At 41.8% G+C, this 14,478-nt stretch overlaps 1 protein-coding gene across 22 annotated transcripts in view; it reads left to right on the top strand.

Moving 5' to 3' along the window:
• KTN1 (kinectin 1) overlaps nt 1-14,478 on the top strand; it is a 113,599-nt gene that overhangs the window by 37,240 nt on the left and 61,881 nt on the right. For all 22 annotated transcript variants that reach the window (XM_043548463.1, XM_043548464.1, XM_043548465.1 and 19 more), the window contains exons 2-5: nt 6,102-6,670; nt 8,406-8,543; nt 10,985-11,161; nt 13,469-13,599. In XM_043548463.1, coding sequence (XP_043404398.1) covers nt 6,148-6,670; nt 8,406-8,543; nt 10,985-11,161; nt 13,469-13,599 — 969 coding nt within the window. In that variant the 5' untranslated portion in view covers nt 6,102-6,147. The remainder of the gene's footprint in view (nt 1-6,101; nt 6,671-8,405; nt 8,544-10,984; nt 11,162-13,468; nt 13,600-14,478) is intronic.

The following is a 14,478-nucleotide window of genomic DNA, read 5'->3' as shown; positions in this document are numbered from 1 at the left end:
GGACGAGTGGTCCTACAGTCCCTGTTCAGGTAGATTCCAAGCCCACCTCCAGTTTGAAATGTTTGTGAGTCACCTACAGTGGAATAAACCATGTGCAATCACTCAAATGAAAAATGTTTACCTACCTTTCCATAACTGTTGTTCTCGGAGATGTGTTGCACGTGTCTTTTCTATGACTCCCCCTCCTTCCCCTCTCTACCAGAGTCTTTCCAGTAGGAAGGAACCTAGAGGAGTCAGGGGCAGCTTGGCCCTTTATATCTGGGTGCAGTGGTGTGAGGCACCAGAGAGTGCTCATGCTACCCCAACAGGTACTGCTGAGGGACACCTCTCCGACAGCTGTGTATGAGGTGCACACTCGCCTACAGTGGTATGGGTATGTACAACGTATCTTGAAGAACAACAGTTACGGAAAAGTAGGTAACTGTGTTTTTAAAACACTTGGAGGTTTATGCAACTGAAACTGAATTTCCAAGCTGTTTTGCTGTAATCGCTCATGACATTTTAATTTGATTCATTGGGATTCTGAAAATATAGTCTACTGTACAAGCAGAATAAAGCTTTGGGAGAACAAACTTATCAGAAGGAGTTTCACTGCAAAGTCCAGAACATGTCTGTTAACTCAGATAGGAGCTAGTTTTATCAGATACATATTCCTCATTACAAAACTGCCATAATGACATATTGACGGCTCCTTTGGAAATTTGAAGCTTTTATATACATGTATCCTCTACTGACCCATTGTTCTGTTTAAAAATGAGTCTATTCTTGTGTTTACTCAGGAGCTCTGGTATTCAGCTGTGGTGGCTCACATCTTCCCTAGTGGAGAGCCACAAAATCATTGCTAGGTCATTACATTATGACACTGCACCAGTTTGGCTCAGCTTCATTTCATATTGATGCAACATCATATCAAGATCTTGGAGTGTGGTTTTTGTGGCTCTCTGCAACTCCTTTCAGCACTGTCTTGTCCACTGTTCCAACATCTTTTCTGACTACTGAGAGGGATCTTTGAAGTGTTCATTTCCTTAGTGCATTTAGGTCCACTCCACCTGACTGTCTTGTGTTGAATATGGAGAGGTTTGTGGGGCAAGGGCTGCAATAAATGACAGTCAATTCATGTTGCTTGAGTCCAGACAGTGTTGTGAGTTTGAGAGTCCCGAAGGAGTTGTATATTGGCGATGGAGAAGACTGGTATGGTTCTGAAGGAGCGTTCTTAGTAGTTGGATATTGTGAACTGTGTAATTACTGTAATAATGTACTGTAATCAATTTAATTACACTTGTGAAAAATCTGCATAATTACACATTTATTTCAGGGATTAGGCTCTTGTGTAAATGTTCAATATTGACTCTGGCTGAGGAAAACATCAAATTCATTTTTTCAAGAGAACTAATTTGGCTCACTCACTAACACAAGAAGCTGGTCGTATAGCGTAACTATAGCTACATTATAGTTAAAACTGAAGCTAGCTTTCTGTTGTAAGCCCAACATGCAAACCCCCACACTTTTTTCCGAAAAGAGACAAACCTTCTTGAAATTCCCCACTCTGCATCTCATGCGAGGCTCGACTTTGTCTGGGAAGCTGGATTAAAAATTAGAGCGTTTTAATTTATGGTGTCTTGAAAAATTGTCCTAACTTTCATGATTTACTTATATTTATTTTGATATGGTGATACCCTAATTATTGGGTGAACTCTTTTTATAATATATAACTCACCTCCTGTTATGGGTGAGGCCTTGTGTGTGGTGACGTAGCATCAAGAGAGGTGGTCTTTCAGATAAGTAGGTCCTAGCCCCCATAGGGCTTTATAGATAAGTCAGCAAGTAAATTCTAGCTGGTTAGGGTTGCCAACTTCCTAATTGCACAAAACCGAACACCCCTGCCCTGCCCCTTCTCTGTGGCCCCACCCCTGCTCGCTCCATCCCCACTCCCTCCGTTGCTTGCTCTCCCCCACCCTCATTTGGTTTCACCAGGCTGGGGCAGGGGGTTGGTGTGTAGGAGGAGGATGCAGGATCTGGGCTGGATCAGGGAGTTGAGGTACGGAGGATGGGGTATGGTCTCTGGGCTTGGGCTGGGAATGAGGGGTTTGGGGTTGTCAAGGTTCCTTCCCCACTCTGAACTCTAGGGTAGAGATGTGGGGACCTGCATGAAAACCTCCTAAGCTTACTTTTACCAGCTTAGGTTAAAACTTCCCCAAGGTACAAACTATTTTACCCTTTGCCCTTGGACTTCCACTGCCACCACCAAACGTTTATCTGGGTTTATTTATTAGGAAAGCGTTGTTTGGAAATGTCTTTCCCCCCAAAATCCTCCCAACCCATGCACCCCACTTCCTGGGGAAGGTTTGGTAAAAATCCTCACCAATTTGCATAGGTGACCACAGACCCAAACCCTTGGATCTTAAGAACAATGAAAAAGCATTCAGTTTCTGAAAAGAAGGATTTTAATAGAAGTAAAAAGTAAAAAAGAATCACCTCTGTAAAATCAGGATGGTAAATACCTTACAAGGTAATTAGATTCAAAACATAGAGAATCCCTCTAGGCAAAACCTTAAGTTATAAAAAGACACACAGACAGGAATATTCATTCTGTTCAGCACAGCTTAATTTCTCAGCCATTTAAAGAAATCATAATCTAACGCATATCTAGCTAGATTACTTACTAAATTCTAAGACTCCATTCCTGTTCTGTCCCCGGCAAAAGCATCACCCAGAGACAGACCCTTTATTTTTCTCCCTCCTTCCAGCTTTTGAAAGTATCTTGTCTCCTCTTTGGTCATTGTGGTCAGGTGCCAGCGAGGTTATCCTAGCTTCTTAACCCTTTACAGGTGAAAGGATTTTTCCTCTGGCCAGGAGGGATTTTAAAGGTATTTACCCTTCCCTTTATATTTATGACGGGGTGTGCAGGAGGGGGCTCAGGGCTGGGGCATGGTGTTGGGGGGTGTGGGCTCTGGGAGGGAATTAGGGTGCAGGAGGGGATTCCAGGCTGGGGCAGGGGTTTGGGATGTGGAAGGGGGTTTGGTGTGCGTGGTCCTGGCGGTGCTTACTGCGGCTCCCAGGAATCGGCCCGCCAGGTCCCGGCAGTGCAGCCCCTAGGTGCATGGGTGGCCAGGGAGGTGCCATGTGCTACTCTTGTGGCTGCAGGTGCTGCCCCCTCAGCTCCCATTGGTTGTGGTACCCAGCCAATGGGAGCTGCAGAGCTGGCACTAGGGGTAGGGGCAGCGCGTGGAGTCTCCCTGGCCACCCTTGTGCCTAGGGTCCGCAAGGACCTGGCAGCTGCTTCCGGGAGCCGCATGGAGCTAGGACAGGCAGGGTGCCTGCCTTAGCCCTGGACCCCCACTGCGCCACAGACTGGACTTGTAACGGCTGCCGACCGGAGCTCCCAGGGTCCCTTTTCGACTGGGTGTTCTGGTCTAAAACCCGACGCCTGGCAACCCTCTAGGTCGTAGTGAATAGGGAACCAGTGTAGATCCAGAAGCACTGGGGTCACATACTCCTGGGAGGAGGTACAGTGTAACAAAGGCGCTGCCAAATGCTGCACCAGCTTCATTGCTCAGCCTCTTAAAATCATCAAAATGGCTCTGCCTACAAACTCAGGTTATTTTCTATTGCCCTTGCTGACAAGAAATTCTTATTTCTTTGGAGGGAACGTTTAGAAGAATTATCAGCTTGTACCCCAGACCAAGTGCAGCAGGGAAAGGATTAATGGGCTTCTTAAAGAGGGATTATAAGTGAATCCCTGTACTGAGACTGTGGTGGAAAAATGCTCCATACGATTTGCCTTAAAGTGTCCAGATGTAGAAGTGGTCCTCTGCTTTCCTCTCCTTTTAATCTATGGCTGTAGCCAGCACAGAATTCTTACCCAGCAGTGTGTGCGTGAGAGAGAATATGACCTGTTACTGACTCCACATAAAAAGAAAAGAAAATTTCCTGGTAACTTGTTAGGGTTTTTGCATATATTTTAACAAAATTTAGGGGGCACCATTTATGGGTGAATGGGGTGGCTAGAGAGGTGATAATACATATTATATTGCTGTAGAAACAGGCTGGATTCCTTGGCTGTTCATCTCTACATATTCTGATAATCAGGTTTAGGCTTTGTTGTAAAGGGCGTGATAGCGTGTTAGCTGGACTCCATTAAAGCACACGCTTCCAACCTTAATTATTTTTAAACGAAGTTCAAAGTTAATGAATTTGTAGTTGCATATTTTCAGGTGCAATTCTAGCTTCATTTTTTGAATGATTATACCTTTGATTTTTATAGGTGGATTCTTTTCTTTGGGCTTGTCTACTCGGGGATGCTAAGGAAGGTTAATCCAAACTAAAGTTGTGAATTAAAAGTGGATTAGTTAAATTGCATTAAACCCTCGTGTGGACATTCTCATTCAAAAACAAAGTGGCCTTGATTCAATTTAGTTTAATTGGCCTGTGTACACTTGGTCACTAAAAGTTACCTAGGGCACTTTAATGTAATACTGATTCAAATACAATATGTTAAAATGCACCGGCAGGGTCTACACAGACCAATTAATGTGAAGCATGCTAGTTTGCTTTGGCAATCACATTCACAGAGAGTGAATTATCCCACGCTGTAGACAAGCCCTTGGAAACTAATAGTCTAAAGCAGGTTGAAGTCAGGAAAATAAAATTTGTACAGAAGTCCAACTCTGTTCAACTTTCTAACAAAGTACATCCATAGTGTCCAGTCTAAAAATAAAATTAGATTGTCAAGTCTGGGCCTAAAATTAGATTTATGGCTTTATTTTGATGTGTGGATGCTTGCATGCATGTTCCCTTGCATTTCTGCTTTGCTTATGTACTCCAGTGTCAATGTGCTTGTATGGTAGTGCAATGAACTCCCATAGAATTCTCTTGCCTTCTTTTACGCTTCAACTCAGAAGATCAATGTTGTTACATGTTTCACAGTTCATGGCAATTGCATCTGTTTCCCCTCAGCGCTTCAGCAAGGGCACCCACTCTCAAGCCTCCTGCTTCCCTGGCCGTCACCTCTGTTGGGTGGAGACATGCAACTCTCTCCCTTCTGACGGGGATGTTTCCAGGCTGAACAGTTCCATGTCTTCACTGTGTTATTCCCAGCAGATACAGTCTGCCCAAGCACACCTGGTTGCTTTTTATTCAGAGACAGTTAACAGTGTGACTGCCTACAGTTATAGATACCACACAGTTCTTCTTATGCAAACCCATTTTATGAAAGTAAAAGCACTACAGAGAAAACATGAAAAGCAGTAAGAGAACCTACACACATGCTAATAAGCTCACTAGGGTTCCCTCAGTCCTAACCCAGGCTGTAGTAGGAGCAGTGCTTCCAAACCCCACCATGTGGGATTCCTTGTTATTTCAAGTTCATCACATCTTCAGCTCAGAGCACACACAGTTTTTTGGGGCCTCAGGAGTCCTTCTAACCCTTCCCTAAGGATTGGGGCCCTCAGATGGCCCTGAGCCTGTTTAAAACCAGGATATTTACCCAACAAATTCTTTCTTTGTCTGGGGAAAGATTCAGGACATTCTTCAAGGTAGGCCAAGATTTAGGCCTTTGTTTCTCTCTCCTTCCTCTTACCTTCAGCTCTCTTCTAAGGTTATATCCTATATCTGGCTATATAATAGGCTGAAGTTTGATTTCTTGGCTAAATTAAAACTTCATAAACGTGGTTTAACTTTTTGCAAAAGGTTTGGATTGAGGGGTGACACGGTCACCCATTACCCTGTATTTATTGATTCTTGCTGGACAGCCTTTGAAGTGTTTTGTGATCTGTTTTTTGGCCTTTAAAATATGTAAATTTCTTGACAATCAGGTGGTGGTGGGGAACCTTCCCGCTGCCAAACGAATGGACCCTAGTGTTCTAAACTGCAAAGCTTTTCTGTACATACTAAGAACCCCTGAGAGGTGATTTGTCCAAGGATAACTGATTCCCGAAATTCTTATTTGTGTAGATTTTCAGGTTTGCACTTAAGAAGTAACTATTAGTTTTGATGTAGCACCCTTAGAAGTAATTATCTATCAAATATAGTAGTAGTTAAGGAATCTGGGGGAAAAAAAACCTGACCTGAAACTAATTCTTGTTCTTCTTTTTTGTCCTTAGATATTATTTTTTCTTTCTTTCTAGGAAGTAGTTAAGAAAAAGCACAATGGAGTTTTATGAGTCTACCTATTTTATCATCCTCATTCCTTCAGTGGTTATTACGGTCATCTTCCTCTTCTTCTGGCTTTTCATGAAAGAAACATTATACGATGAAGTCCTTGCAAAACAGAAAAGGGACCAAAAGTTTCTGCCTTCTAAGGTGGATAAAAAGAAAACGGAGAAGAAAAAGAACAAGAGGAAAGATGCTCAGAACGGGAACCTCCACGAGTCGGATTCTGAGAGCACACCTCGGGAGTTTAAACTGTCTGATGCCCTGATTGCAGATGACGAGCACGTACTTCCTGTTCCCTTGGGTCTGACTGAAGCTTCGAGCAGCGTTAGAGAACGGAAGAAGAAGGAGAAGAAACATAAGACTGTGCAAGAGGAGCATGTATCTAAGGAATCAGAAGGAGCCAAGCCTGCAGGCAAGAAAATTGAACCAGTCCCTGTTACGAAACAGCCCACTCCACCCTCTGAAGCAGCAGGATCGAAGAAGAAACCTGGGCAGAAGAAGCAGAAAAATGGAATCGGTATCTCATGTTATATGTATTACTTGCATGCCAAAACTGTGTTCTGCTTATTGCAAGGCAATGTAGTGTTTAGTATTTATCAGAACTTTTCTGCTAGTTCTGCATTGGGCAAAAGTTCACTTCTCGTTTTTACGGGTTTTTTGCTTTTTCCATATTTCATCTGGTGGTGATGCCTTCCCTCCCCCTCTCCCACCATCCCGTATTTATTTCCTCTACCAAAATTGGTGAGGTAATCTCCTAATTATCTCCTAATTCTGTTTTGTTCTATCATTTGGCTAAATTGGTCTTAAGCTATTAAAGGCTTGATTACCTCAAAGACTGCAGAAAAATGTTCGCTAGACACTCTCTGGCATCCTGCTATCCCAAAATGAGACCCTAGGACATGAGAGAGACAAGATGGGTGAGGTAATATTTTTTATTGGACCAACTCACCCACCTTGTCTCGCTCGTATTCAGGGATCAACATGGCTACAACATTATTGCAAACCCTAGCACCTAGCAGTTGCTCTGATGAGAGTGGGCATACATAAAGCCCTGAATCCTATGGCAATTAATTTTGCTTTAAGTTACCAGGATCTTTCTATAAGTTGGTTACTGCAAAGTCCGATACCTACGATAAGAACTCTTTCCACTGGGTAACTATCTTGGAACTGTAAGAAGTAGAAAATTTTAAATAAAATGCTCCCTGCAGCTAGAAAAGAAACTGGTACAGCCATTATAGCCAACCTCCGTTACTAGAGTGTAGATCCTTCCTGCAGAAGTCAAGGACTCTGCCTGATCATAGACTGACTTATTGGCTTCTTTTTTATCCATATTATTGAGGTAGCAAAAGCTAGTATGTTAAATGTGTTAACGACAATTGCTTAAACATGAACAATGGTTTAAAAATATTCCAACTCTTAAAAGAATTCAAAAACAATTGGAGGTCTTGGCCTTTTTATATGTGGCTGTATGTAACCTGTTAGATACAGAGAGTGAAAAAAAATGACACAGTTGGTTTGTGGTTTAGAATAGAAAAGCAGATGTACAAAATCCTATAGTGTGGGTATTCAGATCTTTTCAGAAAGTGTCTTTGTGGGCCTGGCTATGAAATGTGGTTTGAAAAGACTGTTTTGAGGGCAACCACAACTAACTTTTATCCTTGGATTACAGAAACTGCCATAACCCTATTGTGTGTTCCAGCTCTGATGGGAAGATCATGTAGAATATTCTCTCCAAAAAGAGAGCTGAATGTCTATTATAAGCAACTTTAAAGGGAATAGTTCCATAACATGGGACATTATTTTCTGCTTCTCACAGTTCCAGTATTTGTTGAGTGGGGAGAGGTGAATTGTTTAAGGGGGTGGCAGGAATATGTTGCTGAAAATGAGAAGTTAATTTTTGTAACAAAAAGACCACCAATTTTGCTTTTGTGCCGCAACGCATCTTGATTGGAATTGTTAAAATTAGAGAATGCCAATTGCCATTTGTTTCAGACTTTGGTTTCACTGCTCTGTGTTCTGCTTGCATGTATAATTCCCAGCATTGTTGCTGCTGCTAAATTTGCTACAACCCTGTATTGTCTTTGGGTTTAACTTGGCTTTATTACATATGCACGCAGAACTTTAAATTCTGATTAAAGTGTAGGCGAGAGCATCTTCAGTCTGGAATGACTTCGGTGCTTATTGCAGTTTCGCTATTTAAATGTAGTTCTTTGTAAAGAGAAGTGAATGTGTCTCTCATATCCCTTTTGTAGATGACCAGGATTCAAAGAGTGAGTCATTTATGTCTCCTACCAAAAAACAAGACCCACTGCTGTTCCAGCATGAGATAAAACAAGAAAGTGGATCAGGAAAGAAGAAAGTTTCTACAAAGAAACAAAAAATTGACACTGGTGAGATAATACTACAGAATATTTCTTAGTTCAAATATCATTAACTGGGTATTATGTAAATAGGCGTACACTTGAGTAGCACAACCAATTTACATCCCCTAAGATTGGTAAAGGAGTAGCTTTTCTAATCAAAAAGTAGGAATTTTAGAGGGGAGAGACCTTTTAGTTTCCTTAAAAGAAAAGAGAGAATTATTCGAAATGGGGTATTGTTTTAGGCTTAAAAGCTACCTTGCTTTAGGCAAAAGTCATTAGAAAGTCATCAAATTTCAATTACCCCAAGCCTTCTATTCATCCTTTCTGATAATACGATGTCTCAAGGGAACATGGAGTGAAATTGAAAAGAGACATATTTAAAACTAATAAAAGTGATTAATTTTTCTTTTACACAACACACAAGCCAATGGTACTCATTACCGCCCAATGACACTGAGACTGAGGTGGTTGGTTAGGATTCAGTAAAGAACTTTGTAGGGTTGGGAACATCCACAGTTATGTTACGGATAATAAACCCTCATGTTTCGGAGAATAAGCTGATCATGAACTGGTCCAGACTGTCATCACTCTGCATTTGAATTCCTGTAACATCTTTTCTCTGGCCTTGACAAGTACTTTGTTGCCCTGCTCATATCCATTCCAAAGGCTGCTGCAAGATCATATTCCTAGCCCACGCTTTGACTGTGTCACCCATCTCTTTGGCTCTCCCTTCGCTTTTACTATCACATCAAACCTAAGCTGCTTGTCTTCATTTTCAAGGCCCTTCATGGCGTATCCTCGCCCTATCATTTCTCATTTGCTATTGAGATGTCTGTTCCTGCCTCCAATCAGCCCATTATGCCAGCCTCCATCACCCACTTGTTAAATTTTAGAACAAGCAGTTTCCTGCTTCCCCCTCACACTTGGGAGAAGTTCCCTGCAAACATCTGCAAAACCATTCTCCTCCTCCAAAAATTCCATGATGCCTTCAGAAAGCGTGACAATCCTTAGACTGTTGGTGCGCTGAGAGAGACCACTGCCAATCATGCTGACCAATATTTTCTTGTTGTTTCCTCGGACTTCCCTTTCTCTCTTTATCCATCTGCCTCTTGTTCTGTTTGCACGGTGCCTAGCACAGTGGTTCTTGACTGGGGCTTCTAGTTGCTGTGGTAAAACAAATAATTTAATAATAAAAATAGCTGCGTCATGAGAGAACTTCCTCAGAGGTATCTTACTGCATAGTTGTCCATAAGGGAATTTCTTGCATGTTCCTCTGAATATGGGGCTAGTCGCTATCAGACAGGTAGTGATCCTGTATGGCATTTTCTTTCTTCAGTCTGTTTCAGCCAGAGTGCTAACATTTCTTGGACCATAGACCTTGCCCATGTATAGGGAAATGTACCAAAAACTCAATTTCCAGCACCAGGTCAGCTGAACTGGCATGAAAACCAGTAAAGTAGTCGAGGGTCCAACAGCCAAGCAGTTTTAACCCCTGTTGGGTTTAGACTCATTTTTCAGCCAGTTTCAGTAAAATGGTGAGGGGGAAATGGCTGTAATGAGCTTGCCTGTAGTATGGTTTCTAGCTGGTTCAGCTAAACTGCTCCTAGATTTAGGTTGGATGTAATGGTAAACTTCCCTGAAGTAGACATGACTATGTACAGGCTAGTGACTTATGATTCAGAGGAAGTATAGGTTGCTCGGCTAGGTGTCAGAGCTGGTTTTTCTTGCCAGCGCTGACCTGCCAGGTGATCTTGGGCAAATCACTCCACCTCTTTGGGCAGGGACTGTCTCCTGCTGTGGGTTTATGCATTGCCTAGCACTGGGGCTCCCAGTATCACTCGGCATGTCTAAGCACTACTGTAGTACAAATAACCTGTGAGCTTGCCGTTGCAAAATACTAGATTTCTTAGTGAAATCGACTTCAGTCTGCAAGTGTGCTAGGCCTGACTGCTGTCCCTAGTGTATTCTGCCTGAGCAGTTTCGTTTGCTTGTGGGAATAACTCGCTGGGTGTATTACATATAAAGTAGATCAATACTTCACAAATATAATAGTCATTTTCCCCCCATCTTAAACTTTATTAACGCTGAACTCTCCATGGTGTTAAAGCCATAGGCAGTCAAGCCTCATAAGTTACATGTGGCTATTTCATTAAAGCGAAATGAAAGTTGGAATACGAATCTGTCATTTTATCTGCTGGCCAAGTACTAAAAGGCGGTATTGACAAATGTAAATTGAGTTATTAAATCCTTGTTTTAGAGATACTCATTTGATTAGTTAATTGAACAACTGTACTCAGGTTATTAATCTGTGGTGAAAAACAGAAATGAGGATTTATGAAACTCTAGCTGATGAAGTTTTTAAAAGAGGACCAGGTACATTTCACCCACCTCTTTGTACCACGATGTGCTTAAGTTTTGAAGTGAAGGATAACTATTATATGACATTAACATGTTCCATGGAACTGTAGTTACAGCTTTGGTTGATGAGCCTCCTATTCATGCGACTACATACATTCCTTTGATGGATAACTCTGATCTGAACCCTTCGGTGGAAAAGAAAGAAGTGGCTGATATGGCCAAACAAGACATAACCGAGGCGATCCAGAAAAGCGGTGCTAAGAAACTGAAGAATGAAACTGATAAAGGTAATGTAACAAAAAGAGACAATGTAATCAATTTACAGCCTCTGTTGTGTGTGGAAGTTGCATGAATCTGTTGAGCTGAAGAGATGAATGTTCAACTCCATCTTCAGAATGTGTCTATACATTGTTAAAATTATTCCAATAGGAAAGCAGACGTTGATTTTCTTAATCCTGAAAAAAACCGTCTTATTCCCTAGGAATCCCTCGTCTTTGGGGGTTTATTTCTGACTACAGGGAATTGCTTTTACATTTACCCATCCTTTCGATCCTTTTTACAGTTCTGGGTAAGGGGCCCAGTTCCCTTATTGACTTCTTGCTGAGCACTGGGAGCCCTCTGCCCCCAAAAGAAGGTTCAGAGGAGAACTGCAAGTCTCGCTCCGCTTAAATCCATTAAACGCTGGCTGGCTGACTGTCAGTCCTTTCCTGGAACCTACCACCAAGCTTTTTGAAAGTCCAGTCGTAGGGCTTGAGGGGGTCCTGGAAAGTTGTCTGTTTACATACTCAACACCCCTGAATTTAAGTACCGTGTACTCTGAGCAAGCCAGTGCTCTGAGAGGCATAAAACAATAGGGACTGAAAGAGGCTGCCTGACACTGCAGGGCCCTGAAATGTGATCTTCACATGTTTGAATGGTGGAAGAGGGGGATGTTGGGAATGAGTGAGGGGGTGACCCATTAGTCAAGCCTGTAAAAAGGATCAGTCTCTTGATGTCCTTATAAACATTATCTAATTAATGACTTGGCAGCCTGCTTTATGGCACTTTGATTTCTATATATGGTAACTTAAATATAGAATTGAAGGGATCTTGGCGACTTTCCGGGGATTAAAATGGAACCCCAGCATTGTACTGTTCCTCTGTTTTTCCTTTTCCCCTGTGCTTGTAGTCCAGATGGCTGTTCAATACTACAGTGAGGCTAAAAGCTTCTCAGTTGCACCCATCCCTTCTTGTTTACTCCCTTGAATGTAATTCAAATGTAGCTAATTCTTCTGTCACCTGGGATTTGTCCACCTAATTGAGAAACATTCCCTTATTTCAGTTGTAAGCTTCTTGGGCACAGGGGCAAGGTTTTCCTCTATTTGCAGAGCACCAAGCACATGTTGCTTTGAGCCAAGTTCTTCTCTTCCTGCGGCGTCTTAACCTACTTGACTCCTGCCAGTCAGGGATTTTGGAGTTTCGCTCCATGATAACTGCATTAGTGACGGCCTCAAATCTAGTTACTGCTTGATGCGAAGGCCTGTGGTCAAGGCTAATATGGATTTATCTGCTGAATAGAGCAGATAATTAACTACAATGGCTCAACATCTTTCCCTAGTCTGTGGGTTTCAGGGTTTTGTCATTCATTGGCTTGTTCTCTTTCTAGGTAATCTCTTGAGTGCTGGTAAAACTGATTCATTTTGCCACCTGCACTTCTACCACTTCTGTGTTAGTCAATGGGAGTCGGTTTTGATTGGACCCACGTCAAATCTTAAAAAGAACATTTAGGGTGTGGATTTGGATCCCTTACTGTTCTTCTTTGTATCTGCTTTTTCTTTTCGTTTGTTCTTTCCCAATTAATTAGTTCTCACAAGTTTCTCCACTGACATTCATTCTAGTGCTAATTGATGTTTGGTAGGTATATTGAATATACCAGAACTTTATGCTAAATTTTACTAAAATTACTATGGGTGCAGTTTATTTTTCTGAACTGTTGCTATCATTCATATGCCAAAGATAAGTAAACTGGGTTTGACTGGTCTCTTCTATCCACATTAAATCAGACTGTTTTCCTGCTGCTAGATGCCTTCGTAATTTTAATATAGGAATGAATCAAAGTTATCTTACACTGAGGCTGTTGTGTTCTTGAAAACTCCATTTTCTCCCGTTCAGAATCATGCTGCTTGATGAATTCAATATCCTTGCTATTTGCACCTCTCTCTTACCCACGAAATAATACTAATTGCCCTTTAACTTGGGAACTAAGTGCAAGTTACTGTCTCTTAACCTAAAGACTCTCCTACCTAGTGCACTTCTAAATTCATGTGCTGGTTTTCATTTTCTTCAACCTGTTTGTTTGATTTGTGGCTGGTGACTTTATATCATTCTACTGAGTGTGCAAATAGTGATCTAGTAGAACTATATTCCAAGGAGTCAACTGGCAGGCTTCACAGTCAGATTCTGTCCTAAATATAAGGCATATTGTCTTCACTGAATATGTGACTCTTTGCTGTCTAATTTCAGTTTGAAACATCATAATACATTTATTATTTTGGAGCAAAGTAAATGAATAAGATATTCACAACAGTGTAAAAGTCACTATCCTTTAATTACAGAAAATGCTGAAGTAAAGTTTAAGGACTTTCTCTTGGCTATGAAGAGCATGATCTTCACTGAAGGTGAGGCCCTCTGTGTGGTTGAGCTGCTAAAGGAGAAATCCAGTGGGATTCAGGATGCCTTGCAGAAGGTGAGCGCTGTAAGAGCTAGATAGTACTATTTATTTTTAATACACAAGTATTTGGAAGGGACGCTGTCAAGTTACCTAGACCAAAAATGTGACCTGCCCAAATAATGGTTCTGTCATGAAGATCTTGCATTCATTTCCAGAACGCCTCTTTTTCTACTCACTAAGCTTTGTTTCTGTACACAAGTTAATGGTCAGCTATCAGTATACGTATACTGGTTATCCTACTAGGTCCTGGCCTGGTAGGCTGAGAGTTGGCTTTGTGCACATGTCAAATGAATGTTGATTGGTTGGGGAAAAAAATAGAGCCATACATTTCAGAAGGCAAAACCTACAAGATGGCGGCACTGCTAAAGCAGGCCTGTTTTCTGGCCCTGTCCTTTCTTGTGGAGATGATATATTATAGCTCCTTGTGTTATCGCAGGAGCTTAAACACAGTGGGTGAATCTGGACTGGTGGCAGGAGGAGGGATTGGGTCAAAAGGGAGAAGGAAATGAATGCTTTGTCACACCTGAGAAAAGGTCACTGCATCTACTCTGTACAGATGTTTGCTTGAAGTGGGGGCCAGACTGTCTGCCTTAAGTAAAGTCTGACTCCATTCCCTGGGCCCCACAGCAATTTTACAGTAAGTCTTGAAGATCATTTGATAACTTGTTCTATGTGAAAAATCTAATGCAGCTAATTGTGGTCTTGAAAACAGATAATGCACTTTTCCATCTTTGATACGTTCTAGAAACACTAGAGTTGTCATGTTAAGTCAGACCAATGGTTCATCTGGTGTAATATCCTTTGTCAGTGCTTGATGCTTCAAAGGAAGGTGCAAAACCCCAATAAGCATGCTATTGCTTAACTCTCCATTATTTTGGGAAGCTTTCTCATTAA

This window comes from Chelonia mydas, chromosome 6 (genome assembly GCF_015237465.2).
Source record: "Chelonia mydas isolate rCheMyd1 chromosome 6, rCheMyd1.pri.v2, whole genome shotgun sequence".
Classification (NCBI taxonomy): domain Eukaryota; kingdom Metazoa; phylum Chordata; order Testudines; family Cheloniidae; genus Chelonia; species Chelonia mydas.
The sequence above is the reverse complement of the archived record's forward strand: the minus strand, read 5'-3'. Positions and strand labels throughout refer to the sequence as shown.